Source organism: Mesoplodon bidens (assembly GCF_964165515.1).
Source record: "Mesoplodon bidens genome assembly, chromosome: 5".
Lineage (NCBI taxonomy): Eukaryota > Metazoa > Chordata > Mammalia > Artiodactyla > Ziphiidae > Mesoplodon > Mesoplodon bidens.
In genome coordinates, this window is record NC_138161.1 from 95,885,305 (window position 1) to 95,906,180 (window position 20,876).

The 20,876-nt window shown below is 40.6% G+C and overlaps 1 protein-coding gene across 3 annotated transcripts in view; it reads left to right on the forward strand.

Annotated features, from left to right (window-relative positions):
* USP13 (ubiquitin specific peptidase 13) overlaps positions 1–18,805 on the forward strand; it is a 128,105-nt gene extending 109,300 nt beyond the window's left edge. For all 3 annotated transcript variants that reach the window (XM_081234770.1, XM_081234771.1, XM_081234772.1), the window contains exons 20-21: positions 11,627–11,711; positions 13,869–18,805. In XM_081234770.1, coding sequence (XP_081090896.1) covers positions 11,627–11,711; positions 13,869–13,962 — 179 coding nt within the window. In that variant the 3' untranslated portion in view covers positions 13,963–18,805. The remainder of the gene's footprint in view (positions 1–11,626; positions 11,712–13,868) is intronic.
* Positions 18,806–20,876: the final 2,071 nt, after the last annotated feature.

Genomic DNA, 20,876 nt, shown 5'->3' on the forward strand with positions numbered 1-20,876 from the left:
CCCTGCACTGGCAGGCAGATTCTCAACCACTGTGCCACCAGGGAAGTCCCTAGACAACAATCTTATGAAATAGAATATCCATAATATAGCTAGTAACATTAATAAGGTCATAGTACAGCAGAGAGATACAAAACATAAACAGTTTGAAACAACAAAGAGAGAACAAATTAAAACAATGATTAGTATAACTAGTTGTAATCTGGATTGCAGTAAGCCATCAAGTCCAGAGGAGCCAGCCGGAGAAGCCAAATCCTGGGGCGATCAGGTAGAAAAATATAATGTTTCATCTTTGCTTACAAAGGTAAACTTTATCAACATGTTATATATCATAGTTAGCCTAAGAGGAAAGTTTTTCTGGAAAACAAAGATTAAAAGCCACTAATATTTCAGACAAAAAGGCATAAAATTATAAATTATATTTATCATTCAGTTCCATGTGATTAATTCCTGTTGATCTAGATGAAGCCATCAGGTTTTCTATTAGTTTTGTAATTTCTTACCCAGTTTAGTAGTATGATCTAAAAGTCATCAGAAACTTATATTTGTCAAAAAGTCCTTTTTATGGATCTTCTTGAAGATCTTCATTTTGTAAAAGCATCAGAGTAAAACAGTTATAACAGGGAAGAGCCACATCTGACTACATGTTGGATCTGTTTCTTTTACTTTAACCTTTGCTTTCCGCTGCTTTTGTTCACTAAAAGGATATTGTCTATATACATAATGGCCTGCCTCGGGGAACCCTGCCCCTCTGCCTGAATGTTAAACCAAAGTGCCTTTGTTCAGTCAAACATCCGGACCCTCTCCACCTGTGGATGGCTACAAGAAAGAAGAAATGAACACATCCCCTCCCCAGGCTGGCCATTCCAGGCGATATTTGCAAAATTTATGGCCTTTTTACTTTACTTCCTCATCTCCTCCCCCTCTCTGTGCATCCAAACTGGCATCCAAACCCCGATAAGATGGTTATTTTGAGATTTTGGTCAAAATATTTAAAATATTGAGACTTCAGCCACCTTCTCGGTCTGCCAGCGTTCTGAATAACGTCATACTCCTTGCCTCAGCACCTTGTCTCCAGCTTATTGGCCTGTTGTGCAGCGAGCAGAGCAAGCTTGGACTCGGTAACAAGTTTGTTGGCTTGGCCAGGGGGCCCGGTCAGGGAACATTGGGGCAAGGCCCTGGCTGCTGCCAGGACCATTTGTCCTGAGGGTCTTCCCTTCAAAATTCCTTGAAGCGGTACCAGCTACCCCAGCACTTGGCAGTTGAAGCAGGAACCGACCAACTTCTGTGAGTCCACGGACTCGATTTTGTAGAGATTGGTAAGTCTACCCAATTTGGTAACCGGTTCGTTGGTTGTGGTCTTGATCTTGTTTTGGTTTTGTGTATCCTTTTGTGTCACGAGTTAGGGAAATCGAGTTTGTAGGGTAAGTCGCTCCAGCGTGCACACCCGGAACATATTCCCCTCTCAGTTTAGGCATTTCCTTTACGGGATAAGCCAGTTTGTTTGATTGGGGTACCCTGTTGGAGGGGGGGACTTGTTGTCAGACTCTACCTGATTTGGGACCAGTTAAGTAGGGAACTAGTTTGTTGGTTTTGTAGGATAAGTCTACCCGATTTGGGAACTAATTTGTTAGTTTTGTAGGGTAAGTCTATCTGATTCGGGAACCGTTGGTTTTGGTCTTGGTTTTGTGTGCATCGATGCTAGAATTTGTTGGGGCCTTTTGTGTTGGAATTTGTTTGCGTCTTTTGAGTTTTGGTGTTATCAAACTTATAAAAAATGGGAAATACTCCAATCATCCCGAAGGAGAGCCCTTTGGGGCGTATATTAGATAAATGGGCTAAACATAGCCGTGAGCCTCTGACTAAGAAAGACATGATGTACTATTGTAATAGGATGTGGACCCAATATGTAGGATCAGAAGAGCGATGGCCCCTGAATGGCTCACTCAATTATTACAGGATCTCGCAGTTAGGAGTATTTTGCAAAAGAGCAGGCTGCACCGGCAGTTGTTCCAACTGCCCACCCGCCATGCCGCCATGATATTCACTGCCTCCTGTTTTCCCTACCTGTGGGTATCAAATAGAAGTTCCTTTGTTAACCCTTGGAGCACAGGAGCCTGATTTAGTATCACCAGCTAAGACTCCACAGGGCACCCAATTTGGACTGGGAGCCGCTTCCGCAGCAGGGCAGTTTCCCTTGCGCTGACATCCTGTAAGAGGCCAGGGGGACTCCCTTGGACTTGAGGCATCAGATTCTAATTTCCCCACAGGAGCCGCAGGTAACTTTGACAATGGGGAGCAAGTTGACTGACTACCATCCCTATTTATCTTAAGAGGCTTGTAAATATTTAATAAAGGGGAAACAAAGTCATCCTAGGAAAAACTTGCCTGTATCTTTGAGATGCAGATGTCCTATCTGCTCTTCTCAGGAACCCTTATCTCTGCCATCTTTTTAAAATGCAAACTTTGAAAAGATGGTAAAGTAATTTAGAAATTGACTTGTCAAGGCTAAATAAAAAACCTAAGTGTCTTTTCTATAAAAATTCAGCCATCTAGACAAGTGAGCTTGATTTGTTCCATCTGCCAGAAACCTAATTTTAATCCAACCTCTTTTTGTAAACTGATGGGTTTTACATTGCTGTACCTGACTCAGGGCTGAAATTTTGAAATGAGAACTATGATGTCTCTGTGTGCTTATGTTCTTGTATGTGTCTTTGTCTTTGGATAACATTGCTGAGGTTGACTTGTGGATGAGCTCTATTTAATTGGCTTAAAGAAAAGTAGGTGCTTATAAACCAAACAATTCTAAATACAAGAAAAATTAAGCTAAATGAGTTTCAGGTTCACGTGAACTGAGACATATTCAGTATTAATGTTTGTTGATCTAATTAATATAGACATGTCATTAGAGTCATCAGGTATAATACTTTTATTGTGCCTAGGTTTAATATAAGCTAAATAAAATCTTGTTATATCTGTTGCAAATTTGTCAGCAAGGAAAGTAACTTGATGTGAAGAAACTTTTTTAAGAAAATGCAAATGAGATAAGAGCTTTAGGTGAACTTTTAAAAATAATTATCTTTTAGGAATGTCTATCTAAAATTAATATCTCCAGATATTAGACAACTTGAAAGTTAGAATTGTGCTAAAATGAGTTAAGTGATGGAAGGTTTATGGAAAGTGGACCCCAAGAAAAGAGTTTTGTTCATGGTCAGGATTGACTAAGTTTAAAATAAGTTTGAGTAAATAAATTTTAAGAGTAAGCTGTTGCAAAACTTGAATGTGGCTTTTCTCTTTGTTAAAAAGTCAAGGTTTCTTAAGATTTTGAACTGCCTTTGCTAACAGATTTTAAGTTTCTCTACCTTTTAAGTGATCTGTTCTATATTTGCCTTTGAAATCTTTTACTGTTACTTAGGTTAAGTGAATAACTATTGTTTCACAGTGACCTGTGATCCTATCTGACTGTCTTAAACCCTTTTGACATTTTTTTGAGGAAACTTCCCAAATCAAATTATGAAGCTCCTTTGACCTCTAGCTAACTTTGGGATGCTTCAAAGTGCCCCTGAAACATCCCAAAGAGAGATATTAACTAATTAGGTTCACTTGGTATGTTGAATTACATGGGAAGTGTTGTCAAATAAGTAATAAATCTTATTGGGTTATATTGTATGGCAAATGATTCAGGTATTCTAGAGATTATATGGAGTTCCTAAAATTTGGTATGTCCTGGTAAAATGTTATCAGTCATAATTCTAGTTATTATCTGAAAGTGTTCCATGTCACAGCAGTAACCAAGTTACTTTGTCAATTGCATTGTAGTCAGATTTAAACGTGCCTTCTTAAGTCTTTCGTCATTATAGATAGTTATGGTTTCACTCTGAGGCCTTTGAAAAAATGCTTCCTCTTCAAGAAGATTTATAGAAAGGAGCTTTGGATAAATACAAGTTTCTGACTTTCAGACCATAGTGGTGAACTGGGTAAGAAATGAAGAATTCTAATGGGAAACCTGATGGCTTCATAAAGCTGTTAACAAGAAGGGTTTAGTTACATAAGACTGAGTAAACTGGTGAATATGGTTATAATTTTTATGGTTTCTGTCTGAAAAATGGTTTAAATCTGTGTTTTCCAGGTGTAAGGAAAACCTTCCCCTTAAACTAATTATGACTTGCAGTAATTTGGTAAATTATACCTTTGTAAGCCAATTGTTTGTGCTTTGTGTCTCCCTGCTACACTCTGTCAGTGTTACTAGCTGCATCACTTATATCCTGTCTATTTTTATAAGATTGTTGTCTCTTAAAGTACCCAGTGCGTAACCAGGCCTCCAACAAAACTTATATGGCTAAACGTCTTGAGGAAATAGGTCACATTTATAACATAAAATAATTGTAATAGTGTGATTCTAGGTATGGGAAGAAGCAACAAGGGAAAATGTCTCCTGGATCATATTTAGATAGAGGATCCAGAGAATCTTTAGTTATCAATAGGGCCTAATCCGAAAACTAGCATCTGGAGTGGCATATCAAGAATTTTCGCCTGATGTGGGATGAGCCTCCCAGCGCCGTGGGACAAATTTAGTCATGAAATGTCTCCCAATATTGTTCAAAATCCTGAGCAAGAGGAGAGGATCTGAGAAATGAAATATTTCCTGCCACATCAGTCATTAGTGATTGCAGCCCTCCAACGTGAGCCGTGAGCCCTGAGGAAACTCAGGGTATGAAAATATAGGATACAGGCCCCAGATAGCCGAGGTGCATATCAAGGGAGTGATTTCAGTGCATTTTCCCATCCATAGAAAAGGGCTAAATTCCTTACCTTGAGATGCTGCCTCCTGGGATTGAAGCCCTCAAAATTCCCGCTGAATAGATCATAACTCTCAACTTTTAGGTTGTGAATACTTTAAGACTACAGGAGTAAAGGAGACACTTTCCAGAGAGGAACAAAAGAAACAACGTTTGGAACACTGGCACTGATGACGAACACTCCCAGGAAGATCCATCCGACTTTGTCACCTGTTTTTCTACAAGATTGTGGAATGGACATTGACAGTGGGGAATTGTAACAGGGAAGAGCCAAACCTGACTACATGTTGGATCTGTTTCTTTTACCTTAACCTTTGCTTTCCGCTGCTTTTGTTCACTAAAAGGATATTGTCTATATACATAATGGCCTGCCTCGGGGAACCCTGCCCCTCTGCCTGGATGTTAAACCAAAGTGCCTTTGTTCAGTCAAACATCCGGACCCTCTCCACCTGTGGATGGCTACAAGAAAGAAGAAATGAACACATCCCCTCCCCAGGCTGGCCATTCCAGGCGATATTTGCAAAACGTATGGCCTTTTTACTTTACTTCCTCATCTCCTCCCATTCTCTGTGCTATAAAAGAAACTGGCATCCAAACCCTGATAAGATGGTTATTTTGAGACTTTAGTCTGCCGTCTTCTCGGTCTGCGGGCTTTCTGAATGAAGTCGTATTCCTTGCCTCAGCACCATGTCTCTGACTTATTGGCCTGTTTTGCAGTGAGCAGAGCGAGCTTGGACTCGGTAGCACAATGATAAAAGACTTAAAATGGCATGGTTAAACATATTATAATGCAACTGATAAGAAACTTGGTTATTTCTAGGACATACAACATTTTAAGATAATAACCAGAATTATGACTGGTAACATTATACCAGGATATACCAGATTTTTAGGAATTCCATATAATTTTTGGAATATCTATATTAATGACATTTACCCATATAATATAACCTAAGAAGGTTTATCACCACTTATTTGACAATGTTTCCCATGTAATTTAACATACCAAGTAAATCTAATAAGTTTAATACCTCTCTTTGGGTTGTTTCAAGGGCCCTTGGAAGCATCCCAAAGTTAGCTAGAGGTCAAAAGAATTTCATTTAGAATTTGACTTGGGAAATTTTGTCAAAGATAGCAAATGGTTTTAAAACACTTGGTCAAATAGGATCATAGATCACTGTGAAACAATATCTATTCATTGAATCAAAGTGACAATAAAAGATTTTAAAGGCAAATACAGAAAGTTACAACAGATTACTTAACAGATAAAGGAAGTTTACAGTCTGTTACCAAAAGCAGATCAGTGTTCCAAGAAAACTTTGGAGGGGGCATCTGCAGTGGCTGTTGGCTTGATCCTTGTAGAACTGAAATGGGAGGCAACATCCACACAGGTGGACCTCGTTTTATTGTGCTTCGCTTTGTTGTGCTTCAGAGACATTGTGTTTTTTACAAAGTGAAGGCTTATGGCAACGATGCATCAAGCAAGACTGTTGGCGCCATGTTTCCAACAGCATTTGCTCACTTAGTATCTCTGTGTCACACTTTGGTCATTCTCGCAATATTTCAGACCCTCCACCAGCAAAAAGATTACAACTTGGTGAAGGCTCAGATGCTGGTTAGCATTTTTTAGCTTTAAAATATTTTTAAATTAAGATATGTACATTGCTTTTTTAGACATAATGCTATTGCATACCTAAGAGGCTACAGTATAGTGTAAACATAGCTTTTATTTATATGCACTGGGAAACCAAAAAAATTCATGGGACTCGCTTTATTTCGTTATTTGCTTCATTGTAGTGGTCTGGAACAGAACTCACAATCTCTCTGAGGTATGTCTCTATATATTCCACTGGAGAGAATTTTTTGATATCTTTCCCAGACAAAAATCTACAACTTAACAAGTAACTTCACTAAGTTTGGAAGCTTTCTTTAATCAGTAGTAAGTAGTGAGATGAGCTAAGTTCATTCCCCTAGACCAGGGGCCAGCACATTTTTTCTCTGAAGGTCCAGATAGTAACTGTTTCAGGCTTCATGGGCCATACACTTGTCGTCTCATATTTCTGTCCTCCTCCTTTCCCCCCTTTCTTCTTGGCAGCACAAAAACAGGCTGTGAGCTGGATTTGGCCTCTGGGGCATCGTATGCCAGTTCCTACCCTAGACCATCCTTGGGTGGCCTTTCCTCCACATGATACAAAAGGGCATTCTGCCTACCCCTTCTACTTTCCAAGTTTGCATGTAATTTTTCTGACAGTGCTTTCTCAAAGAATAAAATCAAGTTCAATCCCTTATTATGTTGGGTGGAGGTGGTAAAATTTTGATGTTAAAGAATTCTTTGTATTAGAAAGGTTGTGAACATGTTCCTAAGTTCAGAAAAGGATGAGTTTTTTTGGGAGGGAAGTGGGGATGCTAGTTTCAGACAGTTTAATTCTGGCTCATTAGAGGGACTCCATTGGCCAAAGTGGTTTAGGCAGTTTTGTCCAGTTCTTCCCGGTACTTTGAAAGCTTCCCTGTTGAAAGTCTGTTAGCGCAAGTTCTTTTGCCCAACGCACAGTGAGACCAAACAAACCGAGACATCGGAGTTTGGAGCAGAGAAAGGTTTATCGCAGGGCCATGCAAGGGAACGGGTAGCTCATGCTCAAAAAAAACACCGAGCTCCCCCCACAGGTTTCGGCAAAGCATTTTTAAAAGCCAGGTGAGGGAGGTGTGTCGCAGGTTATGTGATCAGCCCGTGCACAGTTCTCTGACTGGCTGATGGTGAGGCAAGACGGTGGTGTCACAGGGGTTAATATTATCAACCCTCAGGCTCCAGTAGGCCTGGGGGCCATGTGCTCATGACCATCAAGTAGTGAACATCTGCCATTTGGTGCAGAGTTTTCACATCTGTAAAACAACTCAGGAAATGTGCATCAAATACTGTTGTCTAGGTACAGAGAGTAGCTAAAGCAGAGGATATGGGGAACAGTCTGTCCCGGGGAGGCCCCATTGGGTCCTGCTCGGTTACAAGTCAACATTTTTGAACTGATTTACCTTGCTTAAAAATGCCTTTTCTATCTATATAAAAAGGGGTCTCTGTATGTTTTGAGAGTGTGGTGATGCTATTTTTGGAGGGAGACCTCTGGGAACTAGGAGAAGAATCAGCAGTGGCTTCCCTGTCTGGTTTATTCACCTTGACTCTCTCTTTGGAAACAAAGATAAACTGAGATTTCTTACCTATTGAATTTTTGCAGATTTCTCAAGATTCTCTTTTGCTGTTGGTTCCTAGCAGGAGGCCTTGAATAATTCATGGAGCGGTTGCTTCTAACGATAAACACAGTTAATTTTAATTATAGGACTAAGATTTATGCTAATATTTTTCTTTATTTTTATGATTTTGAGTATACACGTGAATTAAGTGCTTTTAACTAAAGAGGGGAAAATGCCTTTGGGGGCTTAATGACATGTTTGGGTGTGTTGGAGTGTATGGATTTCTTCTTTCCTCTATGTCTGTCTATTTTGTTAACGTGTTGGCTTGTTGGTATCTGAGCAATGTTTCACTGAAATGACCCTGGCTTATGGTTAGAAGTGCTCATTAAATACTCTGTTCAGTTATTTAAGGCATTGTTTTGGGGGACAGTTTCTTGTGAGGGAAAAGCCTTTGTCAGAGGATCACATACTCTCTTCATTCCATGAAACTTCTAAGAGGGCAGCCACCTTGTGGGAGACCAACCCCGTATCTCTCAAATTGAAGATTTGGAATTTGATATAAAATTATTCCTAAAGAGCTTTAAAAACCAACCAGGGTCTAGGAACCTGAAAAAGTCTCAGCCTACACTCTCTCTTGTTTACTAGGGTGGGGATGGGTTCTTAGTGATGGGGAACACTGGGGAGGGCCGACAAGGGTAGTGTCCCTGGATCACTAAGTGCCAGGCAAAATGATTGTCATTCACAACAGTTTTTGCCTGGTTTCTCTTTCAAACCTGTGATTTTTTTTTTTTTTTTTTGGTGTGTGTGTGGGGGGGGTTGTCAGCTGATGTGATAGGTAGCGACAAAAACGTAGTTAATGATGGGAAAGGCAATCCCCTCTGATTCATTTCTTTTTAAAATAATTGTTTCACTAATTTATACCCCAATTTATACTTTGGTAGGGGGTTTATAAAAATGTATACAATATGAAAAGATAGAAAAACAAGTGAGGACATGGGGTGAAGGGAGCCATGCCTACTGCATGCTAAGCACTGTTCTCTGTGTCTGGAATATTCCAGTAAACACAACAGACAAATGAAATTAAAAAAATATATATTTGGTGAGTTTATAAAACTAAAAAAAAAAAAAAAAAAGAAAACCCAAAAAAATCCCAAACAAACTTCTCATCCTTATGGAGCTATGTTCTAGCCTGGGATAAAAGGAAATAGACAGTAAGTAAATACACAAATAAGTATGTGATATGGTGTTATTTTGAGCTCTGTGGACAACAGTAAAACAAGGTTGGGGTGAGAGTGGGGTGGAGGAGGGAGGAGTTGCTATTTATAAGGAAGGCCTCTCTGAGATGACATTTGATCTGAGACTTCGAGGAAGTGAGGAGTGGATCATGTGGCATCTGAAAGAAGAGTTTCAGATAGAGGGACCGTAGGTGTGGGGCTTGAAGCCCTCTCTGTCAGTGAGAGGAGTAGCCGGTGTGTTTGAGGAGAACCCAGGAGGCCGGAGGAGCTGGAGTGGAGGGGGAGAGTGGAAGGAGGTGGGGGGACCTCATAGGTCATTGTTAGAGTGAGATTTGCAGCCATACTGAGAGTGGTCGGTAGGGGTAAGGGAGGAAGCAGGGAGCCCTGTTAGGAGGGGAGGCTATTGTAGTAATTCAGACAAGAGATGATGGTAACTTGGATTGGGACTTACTAGTGGAGGTGGTAGGAAGTCGTTGGATTCTGCATATATTTTGAAGGAAATGCTGGATATATTTTTGAAGAATTTGCTGATGGATTGGATGTGTGTAAACAGTGGTAGAGAGGAGTCCAGATTTTGTCCTGAGTTACTGGGAGAATTGAGATGGATAAAGCTGAGGAGAGAATGCTCAACAAACTGGGAATGAAAGGGAACTTCCTCAACCTGATAAATGGTACCTACCAAAAAACCATAGCTCACATCATGCTTCATGGTGAAGACTGAATGCTTTTCCCCTAAGAGCAGGAACAAGACAAGGATGTCCACTCTTGCCACTTCTATTTAACATTGTGAAAGAGGTTCTAGCCATGGCAGTTAAGCAAGAAAAAGAAATAAAAGGCATCCAGATAAGCAAGGAAGAAGTAAAACTGTTTGCAGATGACATGGTCTTGTGTATAGAAAATCCTAAGGAATCTACTTTAAAAACTATTAGAACTAATAAATGGATTCAGAAAGGTTGCAGGAAACAAGACTGATATACAGAATTCAATTGTAGTTCTGTACATTAGCAGTGAACATTCTGGAAATGAAATGAAGAACATAATTCCATTTAATGCCATGAGACTGGATGAGATCAACCAGAGAGGGAAGGCGTAGGGGAGGTGGCAGAGAGAGAGAGAGGATGAGAATGTACAGGGTGTGTGTGTGTGAGAGAGAGAGAGAGAAAAAAAAAACAAAGATAGAGGGAAGAAAGGCTTGAGGTCAGAGCCCCAGGTCACCAATGTTTAAAAGTCAGAAGAGGAGAAGCCAGTGAGGCACCTGGAAAACAAACAGACAGTCATGTCCTGGGGGCAGATGTTTGGGGAAGGAGGAGAGGTGGTCCATAGTGTGCGATGCGCTGAAGGCTAAGATGAGGACTGGGGATTCACAGCTGAATATGTGGATGAGCATTGGTGAACGGCAAGAGAGAGAAAGAATGAGAGAGGGAGGAGCGAGGAAAAGGGTCTGTCCAGAACCAGTCCACTTGTAAAATACAACAGAACGTGAGTACCAAAAACAATGAATATGCAAGCCCATTTTTTTCCTTAATTAGATTCAACAGACATGAATATTCCTCGCAAATTATTATAAGAGTCTGTAAACGCTAACTCAGTTTCTGTACCTGTCTCGTCGTAGTCTGTAGCAGTTGGCGGAGTTGCACTGGTGCTAGTCTGTGGAAGCCACTTTGCAGGTGTTGTGCAGGCCTAGGATTGGCTGGGGGGCGGTGGGTGGGGGAATGAGCTGAAATTCATTCACCATGGATTTGGTACAGCATATGCTGTGCAAGATGACAGGAGATACTTGTTAGAGAATAAACATCCATCTTAAGCTCCAAGAGGCTATATATCTCCTTGTTCAGAAGGCATGAAGCCTGAAATTTGGTCCCATAGAGGTTAGAATCATGAGCCAGTCAGAAATCACATGACACATATTCTGAGCATTATCCCTTTCTATAAATGATAACACCTATCTGCTGTCTTCCTCCTAATCCTGACATTTGTGTGGTATTTTAGTCTGAATTGCTCATTTAAGCCTCATACAACCTTGTGAAGTGGGTGGATTTTTCATTTCTGTGAAGAAGTGGGCTCCGAGAGATGAAACAACTTCTCCACCCTCATGCCGCTTGGAAGTGATGGAGCTGGGACTACCTTTTTAGACCCATGAGCTTGGCACCAGACTGGGCTATGGGGCTTTTAATCCCCTTTCAGATAGGAACTTAAGGTCAGCTGTAAAGTTCATGTCCTGCTTTGTTGTGAATTTGCAGGTTGAAGTTGCTCTCACTTTGGGTAGGTGGGTGTGTTCTCAGTAAGTAAATAGACTGTCTTTCATTCTAAACAGTTGCTGGATTACCCTCTTGTTGGCTTTAAATTCTGGTCAGAAGTGCTATTGATTTCTAGAAATGCTGCCTTGTAACTGAGTTGTTTCCTCTTTCATAGTGTATGAATTATTTGCGTTCATCAGTCACATGGGGACATCTACAATGAGTGGACACTATGTTTGTCACATCAAAAAGGAAGGAAGGTGAGTCTTTTTGAGAAGGTAAAATAATATCTACATTTTATTGAGGACCTACTATGTACCAGGCACTCCACTAGGTGTTTCATGTTATCTCATTTGGTTTTCATAATGGTCTTGTAGGGATAGACTCTTAAAGCCATTTTACACATCAGGGCACTAAGGCTCAGACAGGCTAAATAGCTTGACGTTTGCAACTGTGTCAGAGCTAGTACTCAGAGTCACTCTTCACTGTCATAGCAAGGGGACCTCCCAAAGTAAAGACGCATCCCACAGCGGAATGTGTGTCCATATTTGGAACCTCCCCAGGGCTGCCAGGCTTAGCCAACAAAACGAAACAAAACAAGAAAACCAGGATGCCCTATTATGTTTGAATTTCAGATAATGAATAACTTTTTAGTATAAATATGTCTCAGCTGTTGCATGGGACATACTTGTATTAAAAAAGTATTTGTTGCTGCCCTTGAAAATAAGATATAAGCTTGATTCTTTTTCTTTACCATTTCTTTAGTAAGGATTTGTATGTCATTTATTTTCATTTTATTTCTTTATGGGCATCCATATGTACTTACATATATTTATATATTTAGTGTATTACAATCAATCATAATGCATTTTAATGGTTAAATTGTTCTAAATTTGGCCAGGGAGCTCCTTCAATTTTTCATCTGTGTCTTTTGACATGTCCCCAAATTAGTCTTTGAAAGCTTCCTTGCTTTTTAAGATATATCATATTTTTCTTGTAATTTCCCTGCCTTATATACAGAAATACTCACTTCTCTAACTGACCCTATATTCTATTAGTGAGGAATGGTGCTTAGTATCCAAGATTTGCTGTTTAGGGGTATTCATTGCTAATGGCCTTCTAGTAGACAGAGCTCAGATATTAAATTTTTTAGGACTATGTTTGTATTTATTTGTTTATTAATTTAAAACATTGGATCCAAAACCTGACATGTTTTATGTATTTGCTTACCCTATAATAAACATTTAATAGCTTCAAAAAAAAAAGTATTTGTTGCTTATGTGAGATTCAAACTTGACTGGGTATCCTGTGTTTGGTAACTCCAACACTCAGTGTTTGCCCTGTTGTACCCCTGGCTTCTTAAGAAATGTTAGGTGTGTGGTGAGCTAGGAATGAGACAGTTGTGGGGTGTAAGGCCGCTGCTCTCTTCAGAACCTTCTTCCAGGGCTGGATCCCCACGGGCCCCACTGGTTTCCCTTCCTTGAGTTCCCACTGAGTGGCCTGGCCTTTGGGTCAGCACCGCTGCTTGAGGCAGTGCTTGGGTCACATGGACCCTGGAGAAACACGTAACCTTGCCCTCTCCTGGTAGGACGCTGACCTCGTACTGCAGGAGTGACCGGTTCCCAGTCAGGAATCCACTGTGTTCCTTTTTGGTGTGTCTTTTAGTCTTGTCTTCTCAACTTGATTAATAAAATAGTCGAGCACAGGATCTTGATTTATAGTGAATCCTTTTTATTACCAAGCATGATAGCTCTTTTAAAAATACTTAAGAAAAATAGCTTAACTATAATTTTAAAAGCCATGAAATTCATTATAAGGAATTTGTAAAATACAAAAACATACAGAGAATGTGTTGTTTGGAAGCCTAGAGAGAACCATTGTCTGTATTTTGATACATTTCCCTTTGTTTTCACTGGGAGAGGGTATGTGTATGTCTGTATTTACAACTTTTCTAAAAGCTTAAAGTTTGTACACAGTACATACAATTTTGTAACCTGCTTTCTCCCACTTCATATTATATTGTGATTATTTTCTTACTTTACCAGATATTCTTCAAAGACATTTTAATAGTTGTATAATAGTTCACTGCATATCTATTTACTTCTGATTTTTAGCTAGTTTTATACCTAAGGCTGAAAAAATCACATACTTCTTTGACTGAAGTTCTGAGGCCATCTATGGATTTCTACAAGTGGAAATGTTTGGAGGCTCCTTAGGAACTACTTTTTGATTGAACTTGAGAATAAAAAAGCAGTTGTAGTTTCCCACCAGCATTCTGTTTCTTTTTATACAACAGACTTGAGTTTGGTTTATCTTAAACCATCTTGATTATTTTAAGTATGGTGCAGTAACTTTCTCCTGCAAAGTTTCCTGGAACTGACTTAAATCCATCAAATGCTTCTGTCTTTTGTTTTCAGATGGGTGATCTACAATGACCACAAAGTTTGTGCCTCAGAAAGGCCCCCTAAAGACCTGGGCTACATGTACTTTTACCGCAGGATACCAAGCTAAACCTCAGACGTACAAATTGGCGAGAAGAAGCCATACACCTTTTTAATTTGCCAAAAAAAAAAAAAAAAAAAGTAAGAAGTTGGGACAGCCAGCCATGGGGGAGTACATGGGGTATTTATAGTTTATTTAAATAACATCATTTGACGCCTTCTGAAGTAGAACTGGGAGGAAATTTCTATTAGTGATGATACACTACTGTAGATAATTTTCCTTTTTATAAATGTTTAAGCAGAGGATGGTTAAAAAAAAAAGTATTCCTGTTGCTGGTGGGGGATCTGCCACTGGCACATCAAAAGCAGGAAGTGCCGCCAGTCCTCTGTTTTGCTTTGGGGGTCGGTGATAGTGGCCTCCAGAGGAACCAAGTAATGGGGCCAGTTGTGTCACCTACCTACCATAAACAAAAAGCCCACTTTCGTTTCATATCGAAAATCAGTAACTGGGCTGGGCTTTATTTGTGACTTAAGTTGTTTCATGACACACAATGATTTCTGACCTCTCCATGTAGAGTAGATTAGCACATCTACAATGAAAGATATTTTTAATTTAATCATATCAAAATTCATAATACGAGTGTGTGAATGTGTGTGAGAATGCGGCTGAGAGTGTGAGACCTTTATAGTCAACTAGAAAATCTGTGACAGGTTGGTTTTTAAAGGTTAAAATAGTTGGTAGTAAGCATAGCTGGAAAAAGCAAGTCAATATTTTAAAGAAACTCTAACTCAGGAACAGTTTAAAAAATTAGTTCCCCGCTTAGATTTTCAGGTGTAAAAAGGGCTGTTGTCCCTTTCAGTGCTGTCCAGAATTCATTTGGGTTTGTGACATTGGGTCGTATGAATGCAGATGCCCCCAGCAGCACAGTGTTGTTCTTTGCCAAAGGTAGATGAGTTCTGTTTCTCAGCAACCCTTCCCCCAAGGCATAGTCGTGTGTACTGTTAGTTAAAATAGCTGATCTCTTCTTACCGTGACACATGACAACTCCCTGGAATCATGTTAAGTGCCCCAAATTTGTAATTTTCTCATCCCCCAGCTCTTTGCTTGCCTTCATTTCTATGTGTTCTGGGGTCAGAGCCTCATCTCTGCCCTTTGTTGGCTAATCACCTCCTGACTTGCCTTCACTGCTTATCTGCTGTGACCAACAGTGTGGTCTTCAGCAGTTTAAGGGTTTCAGATGCAAAGAAACTTTATATGACATCATGAAAGACCATCGTTTCCGTTTCGGTGTTTCAGCATTTTAGTTGCAACCTGGGATTAAATCAGAGTTTCAGATGTGATGAAAAAGTGGAACGATAGGGCTCTGTAATTTTCCTACTGCTCTGTACCAAATGCTAGGGTCTCTGGAATTTCTATTTCAGATTATTCAGTCAAATAAAACAGGACTTATTGCTGTCTGCTTAATATGCATTTGATTGGTAGAAAGGATCTTCCTGGAGACTGTAGGAAAATAAAGTAGAACCAACTGGGTGAAATACAGCACAGAATTCCACAATTCTGTGAAGTCCGGAAGTTGGATTATGACATGTGAGTTATGAACAATCAGGGTTCTGGTTATGATTGGTACCCTTTTCACAGGAGATGTGAGCAAGGGATGCAGAGCCCGAGGCCTGTGGCCCGTGGACCTGGGTGCAGCCCGTAGCTGGGCAAGTCCCTCATCTTTCCATATGTGCACAGTGGTGTGATGACCCCTGCCCTCTCTTTCCAACTGTGCTTTGAGGATCTGGTGAGATCTGATACGCTGACCCTTTGAAGAGCAGTGGGTGGTGTGCCCAGTGGGTGGGCCCTAGTAGAGCGTGCTTCCTCTCTTCTCTCCTCTGACGTTTTCTTCAGTTCGGGAACAAATGACATTGACAGAAGGAGGGAGCTCATGGGGCAGTAACTCTCTACTAAACTGTGCCCACTGGTGTCACCTTTTCACATTGTCTTGGACACCCCAAAGCAGCCCTGCTCGGTGACACGAGTCCCTGATTCCTGCAGAAACCCCCATGCTAAGCAGCCTTACGGAGTCCCGTTTCCTTAGGGCTGAGTACCATAGAATAGTGACTCCAAACACACATCAAAAGTGACTTCTTTTCACCGCTATTACAAAGTGAAGGCCTTTTCTGGGGGTGGGAGGGGGATTGGGGCTTTGGACTGAAATGTGGACAAAGATGGCATGTGTATTTTGAGCAAATTAAAAAATTTTATAATAAAATTTTGCAAAGTGAATGGTGTAAAGTCAGTATATAAGATTACAGGCTACACATTACTTAATTCATTAAGCAGAAAAAGAAATTTAGCCCTTTTGATACCTAAACCTATCGAAAGAAAGTGGAATATGGCGGCCTTTTTTTTCGCCTCACAAGGCAAAGGGCTATTTCTACAAGGCAAAATTTTGTATATGTGCTATTCTTTATTTCAGATTGAGAGTTGGGAAAACGAGCAAATATTGGTTTTCTTTCATGCTTATAAATGTTATTTGTATGCGTATCTTAATATATTCAAGGCAGGCTTCCCTGGAATCGAAGTGTGGAATATACTGCTTAATTTTACACATGTATGTAGATGAGATTATTTATGACTGAAAACTGGAATAATGTGTGTATTTTGTCAACTGATCATCAGCCTGTTAGGCGTCTTCTGTGTGAGTTGTGGTGGTGTAATTGTGAAAATTCTCACTGTGTGGGTGTATGTGTGAAAGAGAGCACTTTCTTCCTGTAAATATCTTTTGTTATCCATTTGTGCAAAATCCTGATGAGTGTGTCTTTGGAAAATACAGCGTATCAAAGTTTTTGTTTTGTCCGTTGATCTAAATGCCCACATAACTAACTAATCAGAAATCCAGTTTGGTTGAGATTGGGATTTTTTTTCAAGGGGAGAAAAAGTATGGAGGAAGGACTCTTAAAGAAAAGTTGTGTTTTAATGCCATTTTATGTCAACATTGCTTTAATGTTCTGAATTGACTTGCTGTTTTCTCCCACCTACAAGAGAATGTGCTTGCCATTGCCCCGTGTTCACCGTGGGCTGTAGGGCGTAGCTTGAGCCTGCCACTCCCGACATTGTTTTTTCCCCTTGACCTGAACTGGATGGAGCCTTGCCTGCAATTCATAGTGACAGCACCTGCGTTTGTAGCCCGACTCCACTTCTAAGTGGGATGGGGCCGAGTCGCCTTACCTCTCTAGGCCTTTTTCCTTAAAATGAGTGGGTTAGACCAGATAAGCTCAGAAGTCCCTTTCTGGCCTAACATTCGGTTCTATTTTTATTTTCCTGCAGTTACTACCTTGGTCAGACATGTAAGACGCGAGGGATCACATAGAGGTTCGATGTTATGGTTCTGGTTTGTTACAGCTCTCGCACCCCACTTTAGAACCTGCCTCATTTTTAGTGTTTGCCACCCCAACTTCTAGTCCCAGTTTCTTGGGTAATTACTTTCTTTGGTGATTATCCCATTTTTTCCTCCCACTCCTGAAACTCTCCACTTCCCAGTCGGTAAGGTACTTTGTTACCATCTTCCTCAAAAATGAAAAATATATTTAAAACACCTCCTGCCCTGACAAACCTCAGAACTACCTTCTGCTAACTCTGTAAGCATTCTGGAGTATTATCTTACTCTAGTTGAGTTATAGCTATGATCCTCAAATAAGTCTTTCTACCACAGAAAGGATGTCTTTTCATCTGGTAGGCATCACTGTTGCTAAATGACATCATCCGTGTGGGCCGTCAACGGGGAGATGGCCAGTGTTGGGGGCAGGAGAGGGGGATAGGATTAGATAAAATGTGATTCTATCCTTCACCTAAGGTCAAAAATCTTAGGTTACAGAACAAGATTCTGTACCCTTAAGTTGATGTGTAAGATCGCCCACACAATGCCATGGAGATTCCCTACTCAGTAAATCATCCTGAGAGAGTTTGTGTCATAATTCTCTAGATCTGTGCTGTTCAGTACAGTTGTCCATGGCCACATGTGGCTAATGACCTCTGGAAATGTGGCTTGTGCACATTGAGGTTGTGCTGTGCACAGGAAATGCATGCCAGATTTGGAAGGCTTGGTACCAATAAAAGGGAATGTAAAATATTGCGTCAATATTTTATATTGATTATATGCTAAGATGACCATATTTTAGATACATCAAGTAAGATATTAAAGTTTCATTTATTCCTTTTGATCTTTTTTTAATGTGGCTACCAAACAAATTGAAATTAGACACGAGTTGTACTTCTGTTGGACAGTGGTCTCCAGACCAGGTGACTTGAGGAGGCAGTGAGGTGCCCTAGGTATGGAAGGGGATTCTGCGAAGCATCCAGACAGACAGAAGCAGCACAAACATTTTTTTTGGAGTTGGGAGCAATGTGAGGCATAGAATACCTTCCAGAAAGCAGATTTTTCTGCATAAGAACCAATATATATATAAGACCCCAATTAAAAACCAAAAGCAAACGAGCCCAAACCCTGTTCCTTCAGCTTTGTCTAGAAGCTGCCAACTCTGCATTTATTTTTCAAGCATCTTCCAGGTGCCAAGGACGTTAGCCACATGAGTGTGTTAGGCAGATTTATTTCACTTTGGGCAACATTCTCTTGTGGTTTCCCCTCCCCCGGTATTGTTTTGTCTGTTCAGAGCTGAGTGTGTTGAAATACCATGCAAATCTGGCCGCTCCTCCTGGCCTCAGCTGAGGCTGATCCTGTGGCCCGCGCCTGTCTGCTTGGCAGATTTTGATGTTGGTGCCTGAAAGAGTTTGTGTTTATTTTGCACTAATCACAGTTGTAGTTTAAAATATCTCAAATGTTTTGGGAGACTATTTGCCTGTGATGGAAAGAGAGATGGATGATTTATTGCTTCAATTGTTTTAAAATTAAAAGCTATTCTCACAATCTGAGGTCCCTTCATGGCTCTCTCTTTTTTTGTTGTTTTCTTTTGCAAAATGCCATGTAAACCGATTCTTTCTTTTGCAGGTTCTTACCCATCAGTGGAACAGGTAACTTGAGACGGTGACTAATTTTATTTCTTTTCAGGGTTTGTGTGGCCCCGAGGCTGCCAGGTCCCATCGGTAGTGGAATATCATCGATGGCACCATGTTAGCTCTGTGAAGGAGGGAGGGGCAGGGCAGGGGGGAGTCTGCTGTCTTTCTCTACTGGGTGCCAAGTTGAATATTGGAATCAATTGTGAGACCTTTCTGTGGTTCCCTGGCTCTCAGTTTGCTGGTGGCTTCCTTAATGCAGGTATAAGCAGAGTCAACACTAGTTGCATCAAGGGATTTCAGCATTTTTATGACATTGTGTTTCTAGGCTGTAATGAGTTTCCTATTGCTTCTGTAAACGAATTACCACAATTGAGTGGCTTAAAACAATACATTTATTAGGTCAGAGGTCTGGAAATGGGTCTCACAGGGCTAAAAGCAAGGTGTTGGCAGGGAAGCTGTAGGAGAAAATCCATTCTTTACTTCTTCCAGTTTCGGGAAGCTGTTTGCATTCCTTGGCTCATGACCTCCTGACAGCATTGGCATCACTCCAGTGTCTGCTTCCATTGGCATATCTCCTTACTGGCTCTCCTGCCTCTTTCTTACAGAGACCCTCGGGATTACACTGGGTTCACCCAGATAGTCCAGAATAATCTTCCCATCTCAGGATCCTTAACTTAACCATAGCTGCAATGTTCCTTTTGGCATGTAAGGTGATTAGGATGTGGATGTCTTTGGGGGGGGGGCTTATTTTGCTTACCATATAGGCTAATTACTACTTAAAATATGTTTGTTCAGTGCTTAAAACTTTTAAAAGAATGAACCAATGTATTTTAAAAAATCCAAGTGAAATGACTGACATCAGTGTTGTGCCATCTGTTTCGGTGAGGGAATAAGAGGAGAAGGAAATGATGGGGGGATGGTGAGGGGTTGTTTACCATTCAGAGAATTGTAAACTTTTAGGCCAGTGTTTGCAAGCCAGCTGCTGTTTACATTCACTTGATGTATCCCATCGTGTCCAGTGGGAGAGTTTACCAGTGTGTGTACGTGCCGTTTGAACTCATGGTCCAGCTTTTCAAACGTCGTCAGTGGCAAACTTCAGTCACAGTGGAGAAACTTAACAGGAAAATGGTGAGTAATTCTCATCCCCATGCAAGCAGTTATTTAAAAATCTACTTTCATTGAGGTCGGGAGGCAGGGTGGGATAATGGCCAGGGTAGGAGCCTATAGACAAGTTCAAATCCTGTTCCCAACCCAGACTAGCTGTGTGACTTTGGTAAGCACTTAATATCCTGAGACTCAGTCTTCTCATCTGTTCAGTGGGCAGAATAAATACTTGTGATGAGTTATGTAAAGCATCTGAAAGTCTGGTGGACACAGGATATTTTTACTGTGGTATTTTATGTCATCATTTTAACCCATATAGCATTTTGACTCTGTGGAGGTTTTGACCCATTGTTTCAGTCTAAAAAATTTTTTTTAAAATAATTATACCAACATTGATGACTTTTTTTTTCAAAAGTATTTTTCTGGAGATAATTCCATTAAGCAAACTTATTTTGTTAATCTGTATAGCATGGTTCATCATTCAATAACTACTAAACATCTATGTGCTAGGCATTGTTTTTCTTAGATGTATCAGTAAACAAAGTAGATATGGGTCTCTGCCCTTGCTGAGTTAATTTTCTACCAGGGAGAGGCAGATACTAAACATAAGAAGTAAGTAAATGATATGTTAAAAGCTGTTGAGTTCTATGGAAAAAAGAAGATGTAGATCAGTGGTGGAGGTGCAGGTTGAGGTACGAAATCAGGTACTCAGGGGAGTGCCTGATCAGGGAAGGCATCACTGGGAGGTGAGATTTGAAAGAAGACTTGAAGGAGGTGAAGGCGTCATCCAAACATGTTTAAGGGAAGGATATGCGTGGCAGAGGGACAAGCTGGAGCAGTAGCTCCGGAGTGGGAAAGTATCTGGTATGTCAGAGAAG